Source organism: Dipodomys ordii, unplaced genomic scaffold (assembly GCF_000151885.1).
Source record: "Dipodomys ordii isolate 6190 unplaced genomic scaffold, Dord_2.0 Scaffold70, whole genome shotgun sequence".
In the NCBI taxonomy this organism is placed as follows: domain Eukaryota; kingdom Metazoa; phylum Chordata; class Mammalia; order Rodentia; family Heteromyidae; genus Dipodomys; species Dipodomys ordii.
The window spans coordinates 3,060,029-3,083,625 of record NW_012267286.1 but is presented as its reverse complement, the minus strand read 5'-3'; the positions used below and the strand labels follow the sequence as shown (position 1 = coordinate 3,083,625).

Sequence of the window (23,597 nt, the reverse complement as noted above, 5' to 3'; positions counted from 1 at the left end):
CCCCAGGACAGAAAGAAAGAAAGAAAGAAAGAAAGAAAGAAAGAAAGAAAGAAAGAAAGAAAGAAAGAAAGAAAGAAAGAAAGAAAGAAAGAAAGAAAAGAAAGAAAGAAAGAAAAGAAAAGAAAAGAAATGAAAGAAAGAAAGAAAAGAAAGAAAGAAAAGAAAGAAAGAAGGAAGGAAGGAAGGAAAGAAAGAAGGAAGGAAGGAAGGAAGGAAAGAAAGAAAGACAGACAGACAGAAGGAAAGAAAGAAAGAAAGAAAGAAAGAAAGAAAGAAAGAAAGAAAGAAAGAAAGAAAGAAAGAAAGAAAGAAAGAAAAAGAGAGAGATATGGAATCAACCCAGATGCCCCATAGTGGACAAATGGATCAAGAAAATGTGGTATATATGCAGAATGGAATTCTGCTTGCCCAATGGAAAGAATGATATTGTACCATTCATAAGGAAATACAAAGCTTGGAAAAAATTATATTAAACGAAGTAAGCCAGATCCAGAGAAACATAGGTTGCATGGTTTTCCTCATTTGTGGTAAGCTAAAATTTGCTTATAAATCTACAAGTAAACACACAGCATGGTTTAAAAAAGTACACTGGGACATGATAAATTAAACAAGTTTCTAGGCATTCACATGGAGTGAGATGAAAGGAGGATATTCCTAGGATAGAATCACAAAGACCCAATAGCTATGTGCATTTGATCATATAAAATAATATGTATAGACTGAACTCCAAGAAATGGAAGCAAAAGGGTTTTATTTACCATTGTTGCTGGGTATTTTCTTTTCTTTTTGTCTTGTTTGTTCCTTTATCTGTCTTTAGGGGAGAAACGTAAATGGAGGGAGAAAGGGTGAAAAAATGCAGCAGTGGTATTCACTAGACACTATGTTGATAATGAATTGTATGCACAATTTGTAAGTGGGGATGGGAGGGAAAAACTGGGAGAGAGCGGAGGGCAGAGAGGGGAGAACTTGTTCAAAAAGAAATGTTCTCTTTATCTGACTTATATAACTGTATGTCAGCTATATACTGTATAAGTCAGATATACTGTATTAACTGTATAAGTCAGATACACCCTCTGTATATTTTTATACAATGACAATTTAAGGGATGGGAAGGGGAAACAAAAGAGGAGGCTACAATGCTTGATAAGAAATGTGCTCATTATCTTGTCCATCTAATTGTAACCCCTCTGTACAGTATTTTCACAATAAAAAATAAATAAAAATTAAAAAAAATAAAAATGCATGTTTAAAAAAATATTCAGTGGGTGGTGATATTTTGGAAGGTTAAGGAAACTTTGGGAAATAGTAGCTAGCAGGAAGGAAGTAGGTAAATAAGGGAGAGTCTTTGATGTTATCTGATCACTGGGTCCCCTTCCAGTCTTCTTGTCTTTTCTTCTTATCTACTACAAAATAAGAAACTTCTCCATTACTGGTGCCCACTACCATAAGTTTCTGCAGCATCCTAGACAGAATCTATAGAGCCAAGAACCAAGATCTGCCATCTGTGAAACTATGAGCCCATATAAATCTTCTTCCTTTAAGCTGTTCAAGTCAGATGTCATATTAGAGTGATGAGAAAAATAATTTACACAGAATATGTGTGTGGAGTGTGTGTGTGTGTTTGTGTGTGTGTGTGTCTATATGCCATAGAACTGATGGTAAAAATCAAAGTCAGCGTTTACTGCTATTCATACAAGACTCCAGACAAACCACCCATTTTTGTTCAAGTTGGCATCGTCACATAAGATTACAAAAAATGCAATATCCCAAACGTCGCCTACTAACTTTAATTTTATGATTTAACTTTAATTTCATGATTTACTTCTCAGAAATTCCATTGCTCTTTGCTCTTGAACCAATTGCTTTACCTAAAATGGGAATCTTTTTATTACTCATCTTATTGGAGAACAGACGCACTTTTAACTGAGACCATGTGTTTTCTAAAAGACGGATCTATGAAGCCTGAGACAAGCCTTCACTTGCACAGTATTATGAGGCAAAAGCACATGAGCCAACTGAATTGCTACTTGGCTAGGCACTTAAATGGTTATGTGCATACAGCTGGTGTTAAATCAATGGCAATGTGAAATAAAAGGGGGAGATGGTTATACATGGGAGGTTCTCACACCAACAACTTCAGCATCACCAGAGATTTACTGAAAATGTAAAAATCTCAGTCCCCACCCTAAAGCCTTCTGCAATAAAATTTCTAGGGTGGGGTCAAGATGAATAATGTTTTAACATCTTCTATGTGATTCTTACATACTATTTATATTTAAATGCTTAAGTTTAAGAAGTTGTTAGCAATTTGTAAGAAAAATTATTAAAAGTGTTCCAGGCCATAATCAGTAAAATATTTTATAGAAGCTAGGTAACATACTTTAAAGCATAACATATAGAGAACTCAAAATATGTCTTAAATGGCTTATGAGAATCTACATTTGTTGATTATTTAGGATATTGCAGCAATAGTAAAAAAGTAAGACATTTCATAGCTTACAAAAAGAAAGTACAGTTTGGCTAGTGGTTGAAGTGTTGGAAGGTAAACAGTATCATACTTATGTGTAAAACAAAGGAGAACAGGAATTCATTCTCATCTCCAAAACTGATATAAGAAAGCCAGGTTGAAAATAAATTTGTAGATTTTTCGAATATGTCTATTTTGCCTGTTGGTGCTTTACTTGAGTTAACCTAAAGTAGAGACAGGAAATCAGTAAAGAAAGAGATCAAAGGCATCACATCATTATCAGCTGGGAAGGTATATGTTTTTGAGTGATCCATCCATACTCACAGGAAAGAAGACTGAAAACATGGAAGTTAATGTTGGGAGGTTCATAAATTTGGTATTATTAATGTGCAAGACTTCCTTCCTTCTTTTCTTTTCTTTCCTCTTGTTAATCGTTTAGGGAACTTTGAAGGAAAGCAATGCACTGGTGAGAGGTAATTGACCATTTGAACAAATGAGCAAGTTGGAAATAATAGCTTTGCGTGATGAATCACTTCATAGAAAAAACAAAAATATGAAGGTTCTTGAGCATATTTACACTTTCTGAAAATGAACTTTACAATTTAGGCAAGCGGGGAGGGGGAGGGGGAGAGTGTAGGGGAGGGAAGGGATGGTAGGGGAAAAACAGGAGGAGGCAACAATGCTTGATAAGAAATGTGCTCATTACCTTGCTCATGTAATTATAAACCCTCTGTACAGTATTTTCACAATAAAAAACTTATTAAAAATACAATTTCTGATACAAACGCTTTACATGTTCAATTTGTAAAATACGCACACCCACACTCATTTCATGAAGGTTCATCAGTTCGGTCATAATTTTTGATAAAGATTCTTCATATGTCCTCTTAATTATAAACTATATAATATTTATAATATAAAATATGTATAACATATATAATCCATCTATGCTATATATAGCATATATGTATATCTATAGTACATGAATATGTATTATATATGTATTTGATATTTTCATACATATTTTATGTTACATATTTACATGTTATAAATATAGAACTTTTTATAAAATATATAAACAAAAATTTATAAATACATGCTTACTTTTATTTTATATATTATATTCACATATTATATATTTTATATTATTTATATTTTATATATAATATAGTACATATAGATGATTATGAGCATATTAGCATGATCCTATGGTCATAATTCTGATAAGAATTCTTCATATGCCTGCCCAATTTGTAAAATAATATACACATATAATAGTAATTAAGACATCTTGAGCTTCTGTTCAAAATAAATACCAGAAAGAATTCAGCTAAATCTAAAGCTAGCATGTATTGGGCACTTATTATTTAAGTGAGACAATGCTCCATAGACCTTTGGCAAAGTGTTCTCTTTTTTTTTTGGCGGTGGTGGGGATTGAACTCTGGGCTTGGGCACTATCCCTTAGCTCTTCAGCTCAAGGCTACTGTTCTACCACTTAAAAAGCCACAGCACCACTTCCAGTTTTCTTGTGGTTTATTGGAGATAAGAGTCTCACGGACTTTCCTGCCTGGGCTGGATTTGAACAGTGACCCTCAGATCTCAGCCTCCTGAGTAGCTAGGATTACAGGCATGAGCCACTGCCACTCAACAAAGTGTCCTTATTGAATAAGATAACCACACAGAAGGCAGCAGTCTGCTAAATGCTTATTTCTTACATTTGACTAGGAGACTCTAGCTCTCCAAAGAACCTAACTTCACTGCAAGTGGGAGCTTGTTAAAGACCTAAGGACTGGATACAGTGCTGACCACTTTTCAGATACTTTGCACTCAATATGACTGCTTTCCCTAAACATAATAGATTAAATTATACTTGGGTAATTATTAAAGGTTGTTACCAATCTTAATGTCTATGCCCATCTAACCATATCAAATGCAGCATCATATCTCCATTAAAGAACCATGGTGGGGCTGGGAAGGTGGCTCAGTGGTAGAGCGCTTGCCTTGCATGCATGAGGCCTGGGTTCGATTCCTCAGCACCACATAAGCAAAAAGAAAAAAAGCCGGAAATGGCGTTGTGGCTCAAGTGGTAGAGTGCTAGCCTTGAGCTGAAGAGCTGAGGGACAGCACCCAGACTCAGAGTTCAAGCCCCATGACTGAACTTCCCCCACCCAAAAAAAAGAACCATGGTGACATACATGCTGACAAGTTTTTTGGTGTTTAGTTGTTGTTGTTTTGCAGGTCCTGGGGCTTGAACTCAGGGCCTAAGCACTGTCCCTGAGCTTCTTTTGCTCAAGGATACCACTTGACCATTTGAGGCACAAAACCACTTCTGGCTTATTCAGAGAGCTTTATAGAAGATAAGAGTCTCACAAACTTTCTTGCTCAGGATGTCCTGAACCACAGTCCTCAGATCTCAGCCTCTTGAGTATCTAGGATAACAGGTATAAGCCAACAGTGCCTGGCCTGTTCACCAGGTTTAAACCAAAACATTCTTTTCAGATATTAATTTTACCTTTTGATGAAAGCATGATAGTCCTTGAGGTTCAGGATGAATCAAATATCTCAGTCATAATGTACTTCAAAGCATTTTTGAATTTTTTCTCATTCATATCTTTATCACTTTATCCTCCCAAATCATTAATTTCCTACTTGAGAGTCTATTTATCAGCAAACACTAGTTATTAATAGGATCACTTACGTTTACTCATTGTGCTGACAACTGAGATAATCAAGATTATGTAAGTTTCTATACAGCATACCCTGGGCTGTGTGTATATAATCACTCTTAATGACCTCCCATAAACCCCACCAAGATAAGATTGTAACTATCATTGAAACTTTCCTATGAGAAACCTGAAGCACAGATAAAGATATAAGCTTGGCATAACACAAGTACCTTGCATTTAATGTTATTCTCTAGGAGAGCCAGTGGTCTCTGCTTACAGAGAAATAGAGTTTTGTTATATGGTCCAGATTTGTCATGAACTCTTCATCTTTATGTTTCAGCCTCATATGTGCTGGAATTACAGGTGTTAGCTATCATGTTCAGCTCTTGTTGTTATTTTTTTTAACTAGCCTCTGTAGAGAGTTTATAATTTAACACATTGTTCTACATCTGGGGAATCAGGAAAAGTAAGTGGTTATAATGTCCTATAAAATTAATATATAGGTATGAAGAAGAGGCCATAGAAACAAACAATAAAAATGATGCACTCAACTCTGCCTGCTTTGGAGTGAGAGAATGATCAGGAAAAGATAGGAGTGACTGCAGAATGCAGGGGCCTTTTTCCCTAGACAAATGTTCTAGAAGGGAGCAAGGTAAAGGGAAATAGTCACCTGAGAAAGTACAAGCATTTTTGACAGTAATTACTCAAAGACTGGATAAATGGAGAAGTGTTGGAAGACTGCATAAGTACCTTATCAAAGGCAGTATTTTGTAGGTGTCTATATGGCATGCTTAGAAATGGGGCTGTGGAGGAGGAAATGGGAGCTGCCAAAATTGTTAGGCAGTAGAGTGGCTTGGATGGTGTTGCAGAAGTTTCACTTGGGTTCTTTGTGCAGTGTACATTCATGGATGCTGCAGGCACAATAATTATTTAGGAGCTTAGGAGCTCATAAAGCCCCCTACCTACGATGCCTAGAACAACGTATTGATTCAAAACTAAGTTTGAACCTACTGCATGGCGGTCCCTGGGGTGCATTGGAATTCAAAGCTCAGCAAGATTACTTAAGGTCATTCAATGAAATGTTTCAGAATTAAAGATAGGAATAGGAGTTGTGGCACAAGTGTTAGATTGCTTGCCAAGTGTGTGCAAGGCCCTAGATGCAATCACCAGTACTATACTACATGCATGCACACATGCACAAATACATGCATGCACACATGCACAAATACATGTGTGCACACATGCACAAATACATGCATGCACACATGCACAAATACATGCATGCATTCATACATACATATATGGATCTATACATATAAATTTAGCAATAATTCACCATACTGGACAAGAATATCTAGATGGAAAATATTTCCAAATATAATACACTAAAATTAAAAGATATAAGGGTTTAATTGTTAACTATTTATCGCTGTTGAAATTGAAGAAGACAGATAGCTTTACTTTATGGAAAACTATGAAAAAGATAAATAGCCAACTGATTTTTAAGGTTGTCTATGTCTTGGAGATGTAGCTCCAACCTTAAAGTAATTAAGTTTGTTATATAATAGGCACAGTTTCTCAAGGTATTTGTACCTTTATATTGCTTCAATTGTTCTGAAGAATCACTTTGGAATTTGGAAATACAAGTAATATTACTACTTCCAAGCTTATGATGAGAACTATATGTGTTTCAGAAAAGAAACTAAGTGTTTAATTCAAGATCATGTTAGTAATTTGTTCATTGCATCCACAACTGCAATTTGGATTTCTTCACTATAAATTCCTATGCTATTTTTGCTCCATTACATTGCCTGCCAGAGGAAAATAAATACTCTCTTATTCACCGCTACATTCACTCATTCATTCTTCACACTTTTACTTAGTACTTATTATTAGGGAGCACTGCACTGGGTGCTGTGAGATTTATGGAGATCATAAATCAAAGTTTTACCTCTCAGCAGACCTGTAAGGGAGGTAAAAGATCCGGTAATAGCTGTGAAGGAGTGGAAAATCCTGCCCAGCAAGACAGATATAGAAAGAATTATGGGAGATCATCGTTAAGATAAATTATTTCTGGCTGAGGTATCATGGAAAGCTGTATGAAGAATGTGGTATTTTAGCTGCGTCTTAATGAGACGCTGGCATGTGCGCAAAGAAAGAAAGGATCAGAATGCTCCCATGCACAAAGAAACAGGGATGGCCAGATTTGCTCAAAAAATCATGAGGGGAGGGGGCATATAGTCATTTTATTCATACATATGGGAAAGTTGAACTACATATCTTGAAGGAACTATATATCTTGGAAAAGATAAGGAGAATGATCAAAGGGGTGACATTGACCAAAGATGTACTGTACTCATTTTCTGGCTTGTTGAATTGAAACCCCTTTTGTGCAACTACTTAGAATGCTAAACAAGAAAAAGAAAACTGCAAACTGCCTACTTCTCTCATATGGAAACTTTGAAGAGGTTTACCAAATTGAGGAATGGAAGAGGTACTTACAATGTAAGTATGAGACAGAATTCAGTGATGGAAACAATGAGGGTTAATTGGGGTGTAGATATATGCTCTGCATCTTAGGAATTGTATAATTACAACTACTTTAGATAACTTCTCTATACTTTTTTTTTCTGTGTGTATGCCAGTCCTGGGGTTTGAACTCAGGGCCTAGGTATTATCCCTGAGCTTTTTTCACTATACCATTGAACCAGAGTTCCATTTCCAGGCTTTTTGGAAGTTAATTGGACATAAGAGTCTCAAGGACTTTCCTGCTAAGGCTAGCTTTGAACCACAATCACCAGATTTCAGCCTCATGAGTAGCTAGGATTACAGACGTGAACCACCAGTGCCCAGCTTCTGGACAACTTTTAATACACCATCCAGAAAAATAGGACATGTGTTTGCTTCATCGTTCGCTAGTATTTTCAGAATGATAAAAATTAGTTTACCTTTTATGTGGATGTAGCAATGAAATGTTCAAGAGGAGAATGAAGGGCTCTGGGAAAAATTATTTTTTTTTCTGTTTTCGGTAGCTGATGAGAATCCAGAGATTTTCCGCTGAGACGGATCATATAATGAAAATCAGGCTTTAATAAAGCAAATGTATGGGGTGGATTAGAGGAGAAAGGGCAGAAACATTTTTGTTGTTGTTGATATCAGTACAGCACAAAAGAAATAGCTGCGTCTGTGAGGTAACACAACTGGGAATTGTTAATATCTACAACCAATAAAAGAACATTTCAAACACACTAATGATATCACAGCCCAAGACAGAAGAAGATTAAATAAAGATTATTTGTAGAGCATTGCCATAGGGAGGGGAAACAACAGAATTAAAGTAAACTTTGAAATAAAAACAGCTTTCATATGCTGCCCTACATTAAAAGTGGGGGCCTTCCCATTTTTCAGCTCTGTCAAGGGTCACTGAAGGTAACCAGAACTGCATGCCACCTGCACCTGAATGATTGTTCTCTTGCACAACAGCTACGCAGGTACTGAATAGTACCTGAGTTGACATTCACATCAAAGGATGTCTTTTAAGAAAGACTTGTTTAAAATATCAGGTGCTTGCTTTGATCATCAAGGTGTGCTCAGAGTTTATTTGACCATGATTTTCCTCTTAGATAGCTCACAAGGTCAAATCAGAATAGGCCAAGGATTTTGAGCCATTCAAGGCCTGTGTGGGGTTTTAAAGCTCTCCGCCCTCCATTTTTGTTTTCATTTGTTTCATCTGTTTTCCAAAAGAAAAGTTAGGCTTGAAAGAAATTCTTATTTCATCGGAATATCTTACCCGTAAACATTTACGCTTCTCAAAATGTCCAAGTATTAATGTGATATTTGTGAAGGTGACGTGGTCAATGTATCAGCAGCTGCTATTTACTGAGGACCATTTGGGTGTAGAATACTCCTTAAAATCAGGCCTTCAATACAACGAGTAGGTGGATGAGGAATTAAGCATGGCTTTCATGCTCAGACTATAAACTAAGATGTTCATAAAATGCACAAGGCAATCCCTATTCCCCTAAATGTCCTCCTGAGTCTTCTGTGACAGAGGGTCAAAGAATTTGCTTTCGTTTTGAATTTTCCCAAATAGTCCAGTTGTGAATGATGGAAACTCATGTTCCCATGCCTTGGTAATGCTCTGCAGCACACAGAGATGCCTACTTGCGTCTTTCTCTTCCTGATAAGTCCCGGAGCATCTGACTGTGCCCCTGTCTGCACACAATGGGGCTGCAGAATCAGCTGCAGGATGGATAGTGGGGAGCCCAGCTCAATCTAGCTCCTGAGAAAGGCTAACACACAAAAAAATCAACAGCTTACTATTTCCTGAGTTTCTACACAATCAATTTATTCCTTCAGCCCTATGTACTTACATCTTCACTGTCACTCCAACCTTCTCAACTAACTTGTGTTCACTCCCAGCCTTAACCTCGATGTCTCTGTGTTCTCTACGCTCTTTCAACACTTCTATCACCTAACTCCCCAGCCCTTTCCAACAAGATTTTTGTTCTTGAAGGTCTGATCTTTACAACACCTTCTTTGACTTCATCTCTTCCTTCTACCATTTTGCTCCTCAGTTGTTGGGAGTCTCTACCATTCTAATCATTCATGGAGGGGAAGGGGACATTTTACAGACACCCCCAGTTGTCACATGTTGAGGTGAGCCGGGATGTCTGCTTCAGTCTTCACTGGCATTTCTACACAGTTTCACTACTGACTCCTTCTGAAAACTCCGTTGCTGTGAAAAGCAAAGCAATAGGATAGATTTGGTTTCTTTCTTCCTAGGTTCCTTTGAAAAAAGGATCCTGAGTCTAACTGGCATCTTCTTGTCTTCTTGGTGAATGAAGATGAGTCCCGTCCTCAGAGGAGGGAGTGCTTGAATTTTTAGAGGCAGGGACAGGGACTTGGACAATAGGTTACTGGACCTGCCAGACCTGTGCCATGAACTCTTGAGACTCGTAAGCTCCCCGTAACCTTGCTCCCTGAACAGGACTTTATTTAGCCTGACCAGCTCAGCTACCATTTTGCACCAGGCCTAGTGTCTCCTGACTCTCCTCAGGTACCATGGTGTCCCTCTTTAGTTCATGATTAGTTGATTGAGATTGTTTTTCTGCTTTTTCTTTGTTTTACTACCCTCATGGCCCAGTTTTCTAACAGTAGTAAGTGTATTTGAAGCTGTATGTTCTTTGGGGACAGTGACCTACAATCACTGGCTTTCCAATAAAGACTCCTGATTTGACCTCTAAAATGTGGTTTCTCTGTATCTCGCGTTGAATTCCTGTATAACACCTTCAGCCAACTGCAGCCTCCTCTCCTGATTGTTCATTCATGGATAATCCCATTACTTGTTACTTTCCTCTTTACTGCTACTTTTCTCATGATTCCCAGTGGCTTCCATAAAATTATCCCTTTATCATCCTGTCTTAATATTTTGTCTCACTCTCAAAGAAGTTTTCCTCTCTCTCACCTTACTGGGAATTGACAGAATTTTGGACTTAAGCTCACCATTGCTGTCATCTATCTTTCCAGCTTTCCAAATGCACTGTAATATTTTCCCTCCCTTCCCCTCCCCTACCCTACAAAGGCAGCCAAGCTGTATTGCCCCCTGAGCATGTCTTTCAGAAAACACACACACACACACACACACACACACACTCACTCACAGCATCTTCTTCTTTGCCTTGCCACATTCATAGTCTACCTATCTGATCCACCACTCTACTCATTTGGGAAATCACCAGATTGACTTACACTCACCCTCTTCAATAGGCTTCATTGTGCACAAGCACCTCAGTATGGTGGGAGAAATATTAACAAATGATGTCAGTCTCTGAAAAATGTATGAACTCAAATCTTGAGAAGATTTTCATTATTACTCAGCATTTTTCCTGCACTTCTTTATCCAGTTCACTTTCTCTTAGAGAAATATTTTCTTTCTGAACTTCAAAGATTACAATTTCACCTGTCCATTTGAGTGGCCATTGAGACAATGGTCAGAATTACCCCTCCCATCAGTCCCCCCAACTTGTCTGTTCCTTCTCCCCCAGATTCATTTCATACTATTTCTTTTTGCTTACCATTGGATCAGAGCTTTATTTGTGCTATCCCGTCTTATAAGGATGAACAGGTAATCAAGCAGATGATAAGATGATGAAAAGCAGAGACTATAAAAGTACCATGAGATGAGCACCGGTGGCTCACACCTGTAATCCTAGCTATGCAAGAGGCTGAGATCTGAGGATCACAGTTCAAAGCCAGCCCAGGCAGGAAAGTCCATGAGACTCTTATCTCCAATAAGCCATGAGAAAACGGGAAATAGTGCTGTGGCTCAAGTAGTAGAGTGCTTGCCTTGAGCTAAATTGCTGAGGGACAGCGCACAAGCCCAGAGTTCAAGCCCCACGACTGACAAAGGAAAACACAAAATATCACGATAGATGGCTTGGTGTTTATAACCAGATTTTATTCTGTTTTAGTACTGGCTTAGCTAACTCATAAAGTACCTATGTATGCACACTCACTTATATTGCATCTGATTTAAGTGCTGGTTACTGGAGCTTGAACTCAGGGCCTCTCACTCCTGTTTTATTTATTTTTCCACTGAAGGACAGTCTTTTACCATTTGAGCCTCCACTCCCAGCTTTTTGCTTGTTGAATGGAGGTAAGTCTCATGGAATTTTCTACATGGGGTGATTTTGAACTGCCAGCCTCAGCTGTCAGGCTACTAAGGCTATAGGATTTCAGGCATAAGAAACATGTACCTGGGGCTGGGAAGATGGCTCAGTGCTAGAGCGCTTGCCTTGCATGCCTGAGGCCCTGGGTTTGATTCCTCAGCACCACATAAGCAAAAAAAGAAAAATGCCGGAAGTGGCGCTGTGGCTCAAGTGGTAGAGCGCTAGACTTGAGCTGAAGAGCTGAGGGACAGCGCCCAGGCCCAGAGTTCAGGCCCCACGACTGGACCCCCCAAAAAAGAAACATGCACCCACACTTCCCAGTTTTGCAACTCACTATCTTTTACATCTCCATATTTTCATTCTCAGCTGGTGATCTCACTTTTGTATTACTCACAAAGTAGAATAATTCAGAAGAGAGTTATATTATGTTCCTTCAACCAGCTCAACCAATCTATTTGTGTCTTCCATGTGTTGATCCTCTTCTTTCTGATTAATGTGAGCAAAAATACTAAAGAATAACCAAAGAAATTTTGAGGAACAAACAGGGAAACTTTCTCTAAATATTAACATTTACTATGAAGCTATAGTAAGTAAGAAAACACAACACTCACATAAAGATAGACTATGAAACAAAGGAGTCCAAGAGCAGGCCAAGAGTTCATTCACCTGATTTCTAAAGAAGCTGACAGCAGAGAAAGTAATGTCTTTTTAATATCAGTGTGCAAATGTGATGGGAAAAGCATCATCCTGAGTTCTGATTTCTAACATACTAAAACTTACTTCTAAATTAATTGTAGACCTAAATATAAAAAATAAAGTAGGGGCTGGGAAGGCGGCTCAGTGGTAGAGTGCTTGCCTCACATGCATGAGGCTCTGGGTTCTATTCCTCAGCACCACATAAGCAGAAGAAGCTGGAAGTGGCACTGTAGTTCAAGCTGAAGTGCTCAGGGACAGTGCCCAAGCCCAGAGTTCAGGGCCCATGATGGGCACAAATAAATAAATAAATTTACCAGAATGGAATCAAGACTATCTTAGATGAGACATAAAAACAAGAATGGAAATTGGATTACAGTAAAATTAAAACCTATTCTCCAAAAACCACTGCTAAGAGAGTGAAAAAGCAAGTTAGCCTGGAAGAAATCTGTAATACACATTTCTGACAAAGAAACAAAACATATAATTATTTATATATTCTAAATACACACACACGCATATATATATATATGTATGTATATATCAGTAAGAAACAAACAATCCCTAAAGAGAAAAATAGTCAAAGAAAAGACTTCAAAAAATATGTCTTAAGAGACACTCAAGTTTATGAGGTCACCAAGAAATAAAAATTTTAACCAAAATGTTGGACTAGTGCATAATTGCTAGAAAGACTAAAATGAGAAAAGACACTACCAAATGTTGGCAAAGATGGAGTTTCTCACAAATTATAATAGTGTGAACTGAAAGCATCACTTTGGGAACTATGTGGAAGTTCTTATGAAAGCTAATCGTAGGAAGCATCTGCATGTGCTCATATGAAGTAAGTGGCCATATTTACTGGTCCTGTGTTATTAAAAATAGACCTGAAACTAGACTTCCTAACTGTACTTTTATGTTTTTTAGAACTTTCATATGTTAAAGCAAATTGTTTAAAATGTGTAACACATTTTAAGTTTATGTAAGCATGTATACACTGTGCTAAAAGTTACTATGTTTCAGTTTGTGTATAATATTAATAGGCAATTTTGGTTTAATTTTTAAAAACATTAGTGGTTTACATTTTAAAGAGAAAAATCACCAGCATGAAAGTACAAAAAAACCCCACTTTCCTTTTACATTTGTGTTCATTCAAGAATAAAAGAAGTTCCAGTAGTTTGTCTAAAAGAAGAACTACAAGTGAAACTTCAATCCTTTAGGGAGAAGTTCAAATCAAATTATACAAGTAGGTATTTCAATTTTCTATCTACAAAGCAGTTATAAAACTTTTGCACTGAATAGAAAATTTTCCTAATGAAGAGAAATAAAACTTTCTCATCAAATGTTTGATTGCATTGAAAATATAAAAGGACCAACCTTCGACTGCAGAGAAAAATAAGAAATTATTTCCAGCTTAGATTTTGTTTCATCAATTAATAAGGTTCTTTAAAAAAAAGACCCAAAGGCAAAAATCTATGTACAAGATGTATATTTTCTTGTTGGGTGAAAAGCTCTGAGCATACGCTTGCTTGAGAGAAATAAATTCATATGATTCAGTTACATATTTTCAACTACTGTTGGCCATCTGTGCAAATTGGAATTCTGTAAGTTAGTTGATGCTGCTTTATGACATACTTCTATCGTGAGCCAAGCATAAAGGTGGTCAGGATTAGACAGGAGGGACTTGACCCTCAGGAGACCACATGGAATTTTTGTTTCTCAGCCAAGGTTCTGTTCCTTTATGAATAGCAAATGTTCTTGACTTCACTATGCCATGATCAACTTTTAACTTGACTCTCAAGTACAGGGAGATGTCTAACCTTCCTTATTCTCTTCCTAAGGATAGAATTTTTTCTCCTGGCAGTGATTTTAAATTTTGACAGTTTGCTAGGCAGTGGAAATTCTGTTATGAGCAAAAGTCTCTGCAAAGCAGATATTCCTACAAATGACTGTAGTCTTTATTTTTCCAGTGGATACTGGCTACTCCTCTAGAATCCGATTCCAAGAACAACATCACTGAAGCAAGGGCTCCCTGTCCTGTAACGGAATCACAAGGTACTTAGGTGAAATGAGCAAGGCTTCTCCTGCACCTCTGTCCAAGAGGAGCGTGACCCTTGGCCTTCCTGCTTTATCTCATGCCAGTCTGTATTTGCACGATGTAACTAGTCACACTCGCCTATATTTTGATGGAACTATTTAAGATATAAACAAATATGAACAGCTATTAAGCAAAGAGACTCTAATGTTAAACAGATAAACATCCAAATAATCTAAACCATGTTAGCTATGCAGACATTTTCCAGACACACACACACACACACACACACACACACACACACATACACATACATATATGAGACACTTGTAATGAAGTTTGAATTAATTGAAGTTTGAAATAATTGAATTTATTCACACTCTGAGAACTACTTTCTTAATTAAATTATGTCTTATTAGTTACACCACAAAAGAAAATCACTTATCAAAGATCCATTTGGTCACATTTTACATTAAGTACTATTTGTTTTTGTGGCCCGTCTTCTGTCTGTGATGACTCTAGATTTAGTAATTTTGGTGTATGTGTGTGTGGTGTGCGTGTGTTTGTGCTGATTCTGGGGCTTGAACTCAGAGTTCAAGAACCCTTATCTGTTTTTGTTCTAGGCTAGTGTTCTACCTTTGAGCCACAGATCTACTTTGGGCTTTTTGGTAGTCAATTGGAGATAAGACCCTGACAAACTTTGCTTGGTAGGCTGGCTGGCTTCACACTGGGCTCCTCTGACCTCAGCATCGTAAGCCATTGGTGCTTGGCTATTTATTTATTTGTTTTAATCATTGGAAACAAAAATCTGAGCATGCTCAGATTTGGGATAAGAGAGGTCTTTTCCATTCTCTGGTTGGTGAATTAGAGTTACAAGTCCTGACCTCATTCAGCAGCTCACAACTTGCTCACAGCATCAGCTTAACAAAACTGCAAGACAAGTGATTAGACTGGTTAAATTATTGAAGGGCAATCCATTTTAATACCATCATTCCATGCCGTACATCATTCGTTCATTCATTCATTCATTCAACTGTTCACCATACTTTCTGGTACTCCCTCAAATTAAGAACCAATCATAAATACTTTTTCTGAGGAATGAAAATAAAGAAGCCAGGAGCACTTACTTTCCAGTAATAAATTGACTCCTGGATGGTGTACAAATGGGCTGGACATAGTAGTTCTCCAGTTTCACTCCTTCGGCAGCGAGCTTGTCCAAAGTGGGCGTCTTGATCTCAGATCCGTGGTAACCCACATCCCTAAATCCCTGATCATCCGCCAAGATGAAAATGATGTGGGGTTGGGAGGTGGCCGGGTTATGGGGCTCCGGTCCCTCTCCTCCGGCTTGAGCTCGCAAGGCCCCTTCCTCCTCCTCCTTTAAGCCCTGGCCCCAGGACAGGTAGCCATAGGTGAGGAGGCTGAGCACCCAGAAGACAGCTAGGGCTCCCATAGCTAACACCTTCCCGGGCCAGACGCAGGCCCTCGCGGGTGGCAGAGGCGGAGGCCCCGCGCAGCCCTTGGGGGCCATTTATTCTGGTGCCGGCAAAGACACCCCGCAGAACCTCGCACTCTGCACTTGTACCAGTGCACGCAGGCATGCGTGCGGAAGGAGGGGAGAGGTTTGTCTCCACCTGGAAGGAAATCCTGCGCTCCTTCCCGAGCTCAGCAAGACTGGACTCCAGTCTTCTTCTAGAAGTGGTGGTTGGAAGCATCCGAGGTGGCGAAATCAGGACAAGCGGTCCTGCCGTCTGCTTTCACTTTTTCTTTCTCTCCCCCCCTCCACTCCTCTCCACGAGCTGTTTCCATTGAAAACAACAACAAGAACAAGAAAAGTATCTCCATCAAGAAGTTCTCGGGGGAGGGGAGCCGGGACAGAAAGAAAGGAAATCAAATGGAGCATCCTGAGTCACACCGGGTAGAGAGGCATAGATACGGAGATGCGGGCGGCAGAGGTGCGGGGCGCACGCTGAGCGCGCGGTGCTGGGGCGCCGGATCCAGTGGTGCCAACATCTGGAATGCACCACGAAGTGGTTCCGTCCTTCCTGCTCTCCTCCAGCCAACCACACAAGCCTGGGACCGGCCTGGCTTCTGCCCGATCACCTTCTCCACTTTGCCAGGGCTCTCTCCTTGGAGTCTACCAGGCTCCAAGCACTCACCAGGCGGCGGCGCAGCCGCTTCCCGGACCCCCTCGATGGAGGGTCTCCTCTTTCTCTGCAGAGTGGTCAGCCGCGGTTCCTTGTCCCCGAGCAGGGTGGAAGCACATTGTGGGGTCAGGTCTCCAAGTCCCCGCCGAGCGCGGGAGGGGTGGGGTGGCTGGTAACCCAGGTCCTGGAGCTGCAGGCTGAGCGCGTTTGCTGGGCCAACTTACTTAGTTTTAGCTCTGGAGTTCGCTTGCCTCCTCCCTCTTTTCTCGCCCCATGAATCACAGCCCCGCACTCGCAGCCTCGGCGCCCCCAGGAAGCGGGAAGGGAAGGCCGGCTCCAGGTTAAGTCTTTCCTTTGGCATGGATCAGGGAAGAGAGGTTTTGCCCAAGGGGAGCCTGCGCACCGTCCTGGGCCTCACGACCCACCCAAGGAGCACCACCAGGGCACTGTTACCCCAGGACCCATGTCGTGAGTGCTGGGGCAACAACAGCGGGGGCGAGAAGGAAAGGGAGAGGAGGGCGGGCGCTGCTTGGGAACGGGAAAGGGGGGCGGGCAGTGTGGGTGCTCTTGCACGGAGGGGAAACTTTGTTAAGTTTCATCTTTTCCTGCTTCTCTTTGCTCTGCTACTTCCTTCCCTCTTTCTCTCCTTTCTTTCCCCCTCACCACCTCCCCCTCCACCATCCCCCTTGAATTCAGGGCCTAAGCACTGTCCCTCAACTTTTGGTCAAGGTTAAGCGCTTGATCACCTGAACCACAGCTCCTTTTTCTGTATATGTGGTACTGAGTTAGGGAACCCAGGGCTGTTTCGTGCATGCTGGGCAAGCACTCTACCACTCAGCCACCTTTCCAGCCTACAGCTGGATGTTTTAAAGTCGACTTTCTTCTACCAACAGGTGACTGGTAAAGCCTGACTTACACATTAACTTCTTCCTAAGTGAAGACATGAAAATGGTTAGCTTCTGGCTTCCTCTCGAGAAATTTACCACAGGCTTCTCTAGCCAAGAATGTGGACAGGAAGAGGAATCACACATTTCACAACCAAGAAGTTGGTAGGCATCATTCCACAGACGAAATCATTGCCTCTCTTGTGATCTGCAGAGATTCCCTCCCGCCCCCCTTCCCTTCCTTCTCCTTCCCTTCCTTTCCTTTTGCTTACCGCCCCTCCCTGGCCCTCTCCTCCCTTCTCTGCCCTCTGCCATCTTCTTCTCCCTGCTTGTCCTACTCTCCCCTTCCTATCCCACTTTACCCCTTCCTATTTTTCCTTTACCCTTTTCCCTCTCCATCCCCTTTTCCTCTCATTTTTATAAAACCTTTGTACTTGTACTAGAATTGTACTGTTTTAAAGCACTGCTTAGAGGCAGGAAAGGGATTTATATTATCTCTAAAAAAGACTTGGCAATCAATGCCAAGAGTCACTGAGATGCTTTTCTTTTTCCCTGACTTTCTCCCCACACCCCCTTTCCTACTAATACAGGACCTTTTGCTTGCACTCTACCACTTTAGCCAAAACCAAACGTGTTTTTTCTGTTTGTTATTTTTCAGGTAGGGTCTCTGGAACTGTTATGTAAGGATTGGCCTCTAAACCTCCTGGCATTCAGCCTCTCTAGGAGCTAGGCATGAACCACCAGCACCCAGCATCTTCACTTTATTTTTTTTTTCTATAGAACATACAATGATCTTCCAATAAAAAATAAAACATAAATCTAGGTTTTAATTTGACCATTTAGCTTGTATCTTCTCTACTGCTCAGGTTTCTATGGAATTCCTAGGCCAAACCTGACAAAATGAAAACAACTTCAAAAGACAGGATGGGTTGCAGGCAGTGGTTTTGCCACCATGTGTAGGCTTTCTCTCAGCCTCTGCCCTTCCCTGCAGCCATGCTGATTGGTTTGAGATGTGATGGTCACTTTCACAAGACATGTTGAAGAATATGAATTTACCAACTCTATGAGTTTAAATGTCCAGATAGCTAAGAACATTCTGAGTACTGAGAACTTAAGAAGAAGAGCTCCAGGCTTTGGGGGCCCAATGGGGTGGTGGAGTGGAAGAGATGCTAACAGATCAATGTACCTGCTTTAAGATGGAGAAAGCTTCATAAGTCATATTTAATTGGAAAGGGCTCTGTGACACAGAAGCCTCTCCTGTTTAGATTTCAGGGGAATGAAAAATAACAACACATAGTCAATATTTGTAGATTATTTATCCTGTGCTGGCTATAGTACTTTCTATGCACACATTCACCTATACTCTATATTATTTATATAATAATTTATGTACATATATCTTTTCCTTCTCCGCTGAGCTCATGCTCGATCTACTCCCAAACTTCAAAAGTTATATCTGAGAAAAGGGGAAAAAATTGAAGTTAAGAAACTTGACTTATCTGCACTGTTTGCTGTACTATTCGTGTCACGTTTCTGTTAATTTCAAATTTTTTCCATGTTATGTCATTCACTTACTTAAAAAAAAAGGAAAGAAACCTGACTTGCCCAAGTGTCATTAATGGATTAAATAGTTCAGAGGAGTGAACATTAAATTGAGGGGAAGTTATTTTGCTCATTATCTTCTTTTGGCAGAAAATGTACTCTTAGGAATGCATCTGACTTACAGATTCTTCACTTCCAAAGCGATGTCTCTTCCTACAAATGAATTTTAAAATCTGTCCTACCACAAAGTTCTGAGTGTACAGAGAGCTGGCAGAGTTAGGATTCTATCCTGCCCACCCTGCTTATAAAAGCAGAGAACAAAGGTAAGAAGTCATTTCTAAATGGACGAGTGGCCCACACCAGTAATCCTAACTACTCAGGAGGGTTATGGTTTGAGGCCAGCACAAGCCAAAAGTTCAAGAGAGCCCCTTCTCAACCAATGAAAAACAAACAACAACAACAAAAAGATAGGTTCAGTAACTCATACTTGTCATCCCAGTTATGCTGGAAGCATAAATAAGATTAAGGTCCAGGCTGGCTTGGGTACAAATGAAGACCTTTTTTTTTTTTTTTGCAAAATAACTAATGCAGAAAAGGCTGAAGGTGTGGCTGTCAGTAGAATGGGTCTACCTAGCAAATGTAAGGCCCTGAATTCAATTTGTAGTACAGCCAACTTTCTTAAAGACTGTTATTGAAAGGAGTCCAAGAATTGTTTACAGTTAGTCAAAGAGCCAAAACCAAGACTGAGCATGCTGCAGTAGACCAAATGAAATGTGACTCAAAAAGGAAATTTAGCCAGGGCTCTGCCCATAGTATGTTGTGGTTACTTCCACACCTCTGGGAAAGGTGTGGAGAATGAAATCAGAGGTATTAAATGTCCTGTGTTTTTCTGTACACACACACACACACACACACACACACACACAGAGGTATCATAAGCCCATAAACCTTGCATTTCATAGAGCTGGCTTTCATGTTCTTTGAGCAATGGTTTTACCAACTTCATGAAGTTTGACACTGAAGCACCTTTAGTCTACCTTCCTGTGTTTAGAATGAAAGTTTTGGTGTGCACAAGCCGGGCATCCTTACAGAAGCCTATCTTTAGTTTTATTAGCGTGGATATTCTCACATTAAAAGAAACAACACTGGGATTGTGGAATGGTCATGTGACATTGAAGGAACTATTTGATTCCCAAAGCAAAAAACAGACTTTCTCAGAAAAGAATGAACGCAGATTGAGTCTTCTGGTGAAGCTTAATCAGGATTTTTTTAAGAGGGGATAAAAAGATTAAGGGACTCCAAATTAGACTTCTTTTGAATGGATCATGCAAAAAGGAAAGCGTAAATTGGGAAGATGTTCACTACCATGAATTTACATAGGGAGTCACATGACCACCTGGGGACAGGGGCAAACAAAAGTTTGCTGAGTGTTGAGGCTGGAGTGGAGGTGTAGGTATAATGAGTCCATCAGTGAATAGAGACACTAAAACCTTTATAGCTGCTAAGATGAGTGAGCAGAATTTCTTTAAGATGTTCATGTGAGATCCCATTATAAAAGTGATGTTGACCAGAGCCCTTCCAGTATGCAGGTGTACAGATGCTTGAGCTTACAAATTGTATACATGAATTACTTTTTCTAAAGATGCCTACAAAAACATCTTGACTGTCAGGTTATTTCTTTCTCTTTTATAGGTATTTATTTTAAACTGAACTGGAACACAGATGATTGAGAAATAATATAAACTTTTAAAAAATTATTTTAATTTTATCATCAAGGTGATGTACAGAGGAGTTACAGTTACCTAAGTAAGGTGATGAGTACATTTCTTTGTAGGTTTAAAAAAATGAGAAAACTGCCAATCTTAGGTTTTACAGACTTCTTAAAAGATTTAAACCCAATTTCTCTTTTTGATTGTGTTTATCAGTATATTAACTACTTAAAAATGAAGGAATGCCATGAACTTTAACTTAATGAACATTTTCAAAAGTGGATGTTTGTCCTAATCTGGTCATCTTGGCTTGGGGTTCACATGATGAAACTTGTGTTGGGCTATAGAACTAAACTTTATTACACACTAAACCAATAAATGATCACAAGCAACAATGGATATTCTGTTTTGTTTTTTTTTGGGTCCAGTCGTGGGGCCTAAACTCTGGGCCTGGGCACTGTCCCTCAGCTCTTCAGCTCAAGGATAGCACTCTACCACTTGAGCCACAGCTCCACTTCCAGCTTTTTATCTTTTTGCTTATGTGGTGCTGGGGAATCGAACCCAGGACATCAAGCATGCAAGGCAAGAGCTCTACCACTGAGCCACCTTCCCAGCCCAACGCCGGATATTCTGGATAAGACCAAATAGGATCATTTAGCTTTCAGTCACTTTTGTGTGTGTGTGTGTGTGAGAGAGAGGGGGGGGATTGAGAGAGGGTGACAAAGGAGGTACTAAAGTTTCAATTATATACCCAGCAACTCAAAAAATAAGTTTTTGGCATTAGAAAATCTACACTATTAAAGAAGAAACTATTTGTCCACTCAGTAAGTATCTTCCCCTGGACAGGTGCTGGTGGATCATGCCTGTAATCCTAGCTACCCAAAAGGCTGAGATTTGAGAATCATGTCAATGACAGCTCAGGTAGGAAAATCCATGGGACACTTAACTCCAATTAAACACACACACATAAAGTTACACACACACACACACACACACACACACACACACACACACTGGAAGTGGAACTGTGGCTCCAGTTGTAGATCACGAGCCTTGAGCAAAAATAGTTCAGGACCAGTGCCCAGGCTCTGAGCTCTCCCAGGATGGCACCAAAAAAAGAAGTTGTGTTTTCTGAAACTGCTTTACAAAAAATATTACAGTGGCTAAACCTAATAATTTCTAACATTTTAAAATATGTGCCTATTGCTCAAACTATAAATACAATTCTATATCATTTGTATATATCTTTGTACTTAGACTATCAGTTTGTAAACTTCTGCCCTTAGAATCCTTTACAGATTTTATTTATTTATTTATTTAGTCTCAGTTCTGGGGCCTGAAACTCAGGTCTTGGACATTGTCCTTGAAATTATTTTGCTCAAGGTGAGTGCTCTACCATTTGAGCCACAGCTTCACCTTGATTGTTGGTTGGTAATTGGAGATGAAAGACTCACAGACTTTCCTGCCAGGGCTGACATTGAACCACAATCTTCAAACCTCAGCCTCCTGAGGAGCTAGGATTACTGGCATGAGCCACTAGTGACTAGCTCAGATGTCTATTTTAAGAAAATTCTTTACCTAAGACTTCAAGCAAAATATCAAAATGGTCCTGAGTATTTAAATGACCAAGTACAAATATTTAGTAATATTTGTGTTTGCACCCTAACATTTATACTACTGAAAACCCTGTAGGAGAGTCTGTGTGTACTGACTGCTGAATACCATTGGGTTGGCTTCTAGAACATCCATACACTTTCAATGGGATTTCTCGATGGGTCAAGTGGCTGCCACTGACCAAGTAACAATACAAGAAATACAGTTGGATAGCAAATGGATAATTCTAGAGTCAGAACGTCTGAGGGCTGAATTGGTGATTTGTGTAAGATGGCAGGAAGATCGCTGTTGATATCTGGCCATTAAAGCCTTGCTGGGTAAATCAATGTCAGAGGCAATATTCTGTTGCCATTGCTGGATTTAGTTACAATCTAACAAAGCACCAGAGGCATCTTCATACTGAGGTCTGGACCAGATTCCTGATATCCTTCCTGTGGCAAAGGGCAGTGTTGAGAGGCACAGACAGGGAGATTGAATGGAGGTAGTGTCTCTATGGGACCAGACACATATGTGCACTCCAGGGGGAAGCTAATCAGTAAGAATAAGTGCCTGATGTGTCATCAAGAAATGGTAGCAAAATCATATGAACTTTTAAGGTACTTAGTGGCAAAATCAACAGAAGTTGGTGGTTGAAACAGGGCAAAGGAATACGTGATGATAGCTAAATTCTGGCCTAGGATAATGGACTAGGTAATATACTATTTTTTATAACAGAAGTTAGAAAAAACTAGAAGTGGTATAGAGTAAATGATAAAAATCACTTTGTACTAGTGAATTTAGATTCTGTAAACATCTCCAAATGCAGTATAGATGGACCTCTGGGTGGAGAGTGGAATGAGAAATTTCACTGGTATCTGGATAGGGCAGGTAATATTTTCCAGGAAAAGATGGAGACTGAAGAGTGAAAAGGTGCTAGGGAAGATGACACTGACTCTTCTGGGAGATTAAGAAGTAGTAGTATGAGAAATGCAACTGCAAAGAGAGTAATAGTTATGAAGCATTACTCAATAGTAAGCTTTGGTGGTTTCACAGGAAGTATCTCGATGTCCTTTGGGACCACTTTCTGTGTGTAAGTACATGTGAGCAATCAAGTACAAAGCAGTATCATAAGATAACAAGATACCAGATAGCTGAGAGAGAAAGAGAGAAACTAGATCTGCAGGAAGGAAACCAAC

At 39.7% G+C, this 23,597-nt stretch overlaps 1 protein-coding gene across 1 annotated transcript in view; it reads right to left on the bottom strand.

Annotated features, from left to right (window-relative positions):
• Nucleotides 1-16,057, bottom strand: part of Arsj (arylsulfatase family, member J) — a 52,786-nt gene extending 36,729 nt beyond the window's left edge. Inside the window, exon 1 of the mRNA XM_013023764.1 lies at nucleotides 15,657-16,057. Within this exon, the coding sequence (XP_012879218.1) occupies nucleotides 15,657-16,057 (401 nt within the window). The remainder of the gene's footprint in view (nucleotides 1-15,656) is intronic.
• Between the last annotated feature and the right edge of the window lie 7,540 nt (nucleotides 16,058-23,597).